General features: G+C 50.0%; 1 protein-coding gene across 1 annotated transcript; it reads left to right on the plus strand.

Annotated features, from left to right (window-relative positions):
- Nucleotides 1-216: 216 nt before the first annotated feature.
- CHST14 (carbohydrate sulfotransferase 14) lies at nt 217-3,732 on the plus strand. Its single transcript, XM_066634711.1, has one exon. The coding sequence runs from the start codon at nt 474-476 to the stop codon at nt 1,548-1,550; it is 1,077 nt and encodes a 358-aa protein (XP_066490808.1). The 5' UTR covers nt 217-473; the 3' UTR covers nt 1,551-3,732.
- The last annotated feature ends 1,653 nt before the right edge of the window (nt 3,733-5,385 follow it).

Below are 5,385 nucleotides of genomic sequence, written 5' to 3' on the forward strand. Positions count from 1 at the left end.
CTCTGCAAGACTGAGTGCTCTGCCCCCCTCTAGCTACGCCACTGCACTGCGCCCTCCCTGACGAAGCCCTGGCGCGCAGCCGCCTCCGTCCAGCCAGCCAGCCGGCCGCCAGCAGGAGGGGCGCGGGGAGAAGCGCGCAGCTCCAGCAGCAGAGCGCAGGAGGAGGAGCTGGGGGGCTCCGTCACTGCCGGCGGCCGCTCCTCCTCCCTCGCGGCTCCCGGGTCCCAGCGGCGCATCCGGCCCTTCTCCGCGCCCGCGCCTGCCTGCCCGCCTGCCCGGAGCGCCGCCGGCGAGAGCCAGGAGCGCAGAGGGAGGCTGGAGGGAGCCCCGTCGGGGCGCTGGGCTCCTCCAGCCGCAGCATGTAGGGCCGGGCCGGGCCGGGCTGGGCTGGGCGGAGCAGGGACGCGGCGACCCCTCCAGAGCTTCGCTGCCCGGTCGGTTCCCGCAGCCTTCCATCCCCGGGAGGCCGGGAGATGGGCGCCCCTGCGGTGCGGAGAGCCGCCGTCTCCAGCAGGACGCGCGCGCGGGGCGCCAGTGGCCCGGCGCTGCTGCCCTCCATGCTCATGTTCGGGGTGATCCTGGCGTCCAGCGGCCTGCTGCTCATGATCGAGAGGGGGATCCTGGCCGAGGTGAAGCCCCCACCCCTGCACCCTTCCCACGGGGGGCTGTCCTGGAGGGGCGCTGGCCAGGCCGGGGCAGTCCCGGGGCACGTAGAGGATGTGGGCCACCAGGTGCTGCAGGACATCCGCAACAGGACCATCCGCACCATGTGCGGGCAGAAGAACGTGCCCCGAAGCCTGTGGGACCTCTCGGCGGGCCAGAGGAGGACAGCGCTCAGGCACATCCTGGTGAGCGACAAGCACCGCTTCCTGTACTGCTACGTCCCCAAGGTGGCCTGCTCCAACTGGAAGCGCATCCTGAAAGTGCTGGACGGGGTGCTGGAGAATGTGGACGTGAAGCTCAAGATGGACCACAAGAGGGACTTGGTCTTCCTCAGTGACCTGAAGCCCGATGAGATCCGCTACAGGCTCCAGCACTACTTCAAGTTCATATTTGTCCGAGACCCCATGGAGAGGCTTTTGTCAGCCTACAGGAACAAGTTTGGAGAGATCAAAGAGTACCAGCTCAGGTATGGGGTGGAAATCGTCAAACGGTATCGGAAAAACCCAGGGAAAACCCTGGGCGACGATGTCACCTTCTCCGAATTTCTCCGGTACCTCTTAGACGAAGAGGTGGAGAGAATGAATGAACACTGGATGCCCATCTACAACTTGTGCCAGCCTTGCGTGGTGAGGTACGATTTCATTGGATCCTATGAAAGACTGAACGAAGATGCCAGTTACGTTCTCGAGCGGGTCCAAGCGCCTCCTTATATACGCTTCCCAGAAAGGCAGGCTTGGTATAAGCCAGTGACTCCTGAAACGTTGCATTATTTTCTCTGCAACACTCCAAAGGGGCTTTTAAAAGAGTTGTTGCCCAAATACATTCTCGATTTCTCTTTGTTTGCCTACCCACTTCCAAATGTCACCAGTGAATTTTGCAGGCAATGAACTTTTCTTAGTCTGTCCTATGCAATTTCCTAATTTTATACTTTTTATTATTAACGCTTTTCGATACAAAATGCCTTGCTGTAGACGTGGCCTTTATATTTTTTAAAAAAATTTTACCCTTTATATCAATATGTATATGCGCCGCTGAGTTAAGCTCAATCTTTTTTATCCAGTTGTGAAGTTTTTGTATATTTTAGAAAAAAGCATTTTTGTAGGGTTGCCAAAGTATCAACTGCAGGGCAGTCAAATTTTGGAAAGGAATTCTAATAGCAGCAAGGGATTGAAAATCCTTAGATTTCAATTGTGTGCATGCTTATCTGGGAAGAAGCCCCACTAAACACAGCTGGCCTTATTTGTGAGTAAACATGCATTAGATTTCATTGCACACCTGGAGTATCTGGAGTATGCATCAGGAGTATGTCTCTAACTAACTCTACATCTGGAGTATGTCTCTAACTAACATGTAGGGTCTTGTCATACAAGGCCAGCAATATGAGACATGCTGTACAATATTTTCCTTTCAGTATTTAGACCACAGTGAGATTCATTCATCCCCCCCCCCTTTGAATTGCTCTTGGCAAAGAAATGGCCCAATCCTCTGAAACACTTTCAGTAGCAGAACTCCCAGTCCACTGCTGTAAGTGTTGTGGCATCATCAAAGGTGCACCACTGTTGCTGTGCACTTCAGGGCCACCTGTGCAAAATGGCCAGAGACCCCACATGCATGGCAGCGGCTGCCGGACGCTGTACCAGTACAGGTAAGGTTATGGTGGGGCAGTTCAAGGGCAGGGGGGGAGCAGGGGCAAGCAGCTAGGCAAACGGGGGTGTTTTCAAGGTTGGCTCCCAGCAGCAAAAGCACACGCCAGGATGCTATCCCTGTTTCCTGCCCAACATGCCCCCTGCCTCTCCTCGGGCTTTCTTTTCACCTATTTCAGCAAAATAGGTGGAGTAGGTCCTAGGAGACCCATTGGCAACTAGGCAGCCTATCCAGAGGTAAGAAAAAAACATTTTCTTACACAGGATGTGGTGACTGCATCTGGCCTAGATGTCTTTAAAAGGAGATTGGACAAATTTCTGGAGGAAAAATCCATTATGGGTTACAAGACATGTTGTGTATGTGCAACCTCCTGATGCAGGTCTCTTGTTATCAGGTGTGCTCCCTGGGGCATTTGGTGGGCTGCTGTGAGATACAGGAAGCTGGACTAGATGGGCCTATGTCCTAATCCAGCGGGACTGTTCTTATGTTCTCTCCCAGGCTGTCTGATCACCACTACCCCACCACAGCTTACAGTGCGCACTTTGTTGTCAACACTGCGTGCTACCAACTCATGGGGGGATAGGATTGGGCTGTAAAGTTGCATTTTATTGTAAACATTTTTGCCCATAGGTAGGAAACAATGGAGGCATAATGTGCAGCCTGCGATTATGGAATGGCAGACATGTTGAGAAGCACCTATCATAGGATCTAGCATTTAAAGTGTCAAGCGGTTGCAATGTGTAGAACACGTCAATAAGGTTGACGCATGTAATGCAGTCATCTCCACTGATACCATCGGCCCGTTTGACAATTAAAAAAAAGGTAGGAAAATGTTTGTGGGTGTGTAATGCTCACTGTTCAGATAAGTTTCATGTACTGTGAACACTCAACAGTGGACTGGGGGGAGGGGGAAGGAGTATCCATTAATGCCAAAAGTCTGTTAAATCTGAATGCATTTATGACAGTACTCTGGCTGCATGCCAGTCATGTGCAAAACATACATGACTAGTGCTTAAAGAAACAGTCTATTATTTTCAAGTCTGTTAAATCAGGGGTTTAGATAATAGGGTTTGTATTCTTTTTGGTACAGTAGCAAGGAAGCTACCAGGTTATCTTTTTATTTATCCGCCATGGAGGTATATATATTTTGCTTTATTTCCTAAGATATTAAAATTAAGTACTTTTCTTATCTCCAACAGCAAAATTTACCTCAGAGATCAGTATGGCAGTGTAGTTAGAACGCTCAAAAACCTGATCTCCCCAGGGCCTTTTCTAAAGAAAAATGAAGCTTTGATAACTGACACTTATAATGGCATTCTCATAGCTTTGTATTTGACTTCTGTGGTGATTAAACTTGGAAGGTTTAAATGCAAGTGGACAAAATGGTTCCTGGATGTTGATAAAGTATTTACATTTTAATAATAAAGTTGCTCTGTAAACCTTTCTTGGATATGGTGCCTATATGTGGTTTGGAGATGTGAAAAGGGCACAGAATATCTCCTGAAATTTCTTGAGTGCAGATTTTGGTTTTATCCCATTACAACCACCTTCCTTCACCTTCACTCCTTCCTCCCAGCTTCCCACCTCCCACCTTCCTCCCAGCTCCCTTTATATACTGTGTTTACAGCTACGAAATATTGTCTGTTGGTGCGGCTTGTAAAATTAAAGCAATGCATTGCTTGGTTCTGCTTGCCACTTGCCAGAAATCTCTGTTTGCAGAACGAGTCCTCCACTTGAAATGCCTGCTTTCATATAAGTGAGGCACTGGTGTGGAGGAAGCGGTAGGTAACAATCCCCAGGTTATTTAGCAAGAGCAATTATGTGAGTTGGGAAAACTTGTTCAAGGATTTGGTGCCATCAGTAAACTAATGATACCCAACTCCATCTCTCCTTTCTATCTGGGACCAGGGAGTTAGTGGATGTTCTGAACCAAGGCTTGGTTGAGATAAAGGACTGATTGTAGGTTAATAAATTCAACCCAGGCAAGATGGAGGTGCTCTTGGTCAGCAGGACATCTGATTTAGGTTTGGATGTACAGCCTGTTCTGGATGGCGTTTGTGCTCCCCTTAAATGGGAGTTTGGGAGTGCATCTGGATCCAGCCTTCACCCTGGAGAACCATTTCAGCTGTGGCTAGAGGCTCACTTGCCCAGGTTTGGCTGATGTGCAGCTTCGTCCATTTTTGAAGAAGCACATCTGGCTATGATGTTCCATGCTCTAATTGCATCACGTTTAAATTACGGTAACACACTTTGCATGGGACTATATTTGAAAACAGTGTGCAACTGTCAACTGGTACAGAATGAGCCAGCCCAGGTTCTGCCTGGGCCCTGTTGGTCTGACTGCATTACTACCATGTTTTACCAACTGCACTGGTTGCCAGGCTGCTTCCAGGCCACATTCAAGATGTTGGTGTTACTTTTAACATAAGAACATAAGAAGAGCCCTGCTGGATCAGGCCAAAGGCCCATCTAGTCCAGCTTCCTGTATCTCACAGCGGCCCACCAAATGCCCCAGGGAGCACACAAGACAACAGACACAACTTGCGTCCCGGTGCCCTCCCCTGCATCTGGCAATCAGAGGCAGCCTGCCTCTAAAACCAAGAGCTTGCACATACCTATGACTTGTAACCCGTAATGAACTTTTCCTCCAGAAATTTGTCCAATCCCCTCTTAAAGGCACCCAGGCAAGATGCCATCACTACATCCTGTGGCAAGGAGTCCCACAAACTAATTATGCGCTGGGTGAAGAAATATTTTCTTCTGTCCTAAGTCTCCCAACACTCAACTTTCATGGATGTCCCCTGGTTCTGGTGTTATGCGAGAGGGAAAAGAATATCCACTCTGTCCATCCCCTGCATGATTTTTTATGTCTCAGTCATGTCCCCACTCAGGTGCCTCTTCTCTAGACTGAAGAGGCCCAAATGCTGTAGCCTTTCCTCATTGGGAAGGTTCCCTAGCCCAGTAACACTGGCGTTGCTAGGGGGGGTGCGGGCCGCACCGCATGATGCTCCAGGGGGGGTGACGTGCTAACTTCACAGCTTTAGGAGCTACCGTGTCATGCCATGCACTGCTGGATGC

Source organism: Tiliqua scincoides, chromosome 1 (genome assembly GCF_035046505.1).
Source record: "Tiliqua scincoides isolate rTilSci1 chromosome 1, rTilSci1.hap2, whole genome shotgun sequence".
Taxonomy (NCBI): domain Eukaryota; kingdom Metazoa; phylum Chordata; class Lepidosauria; order Squamata; family Scincidae; genus Tiliqua; species Tiliqua scincoides.

Bases quoted from the DNA above. Each gene is read 5' to 3' on its own strand.
- CHST14 (XM_066634711.1), top strand. From the start codon at position 474: ATGGGCGCCCCTGCGGTGCGGAGAGCCGCCGTCTCCAGCAGGACGCGC.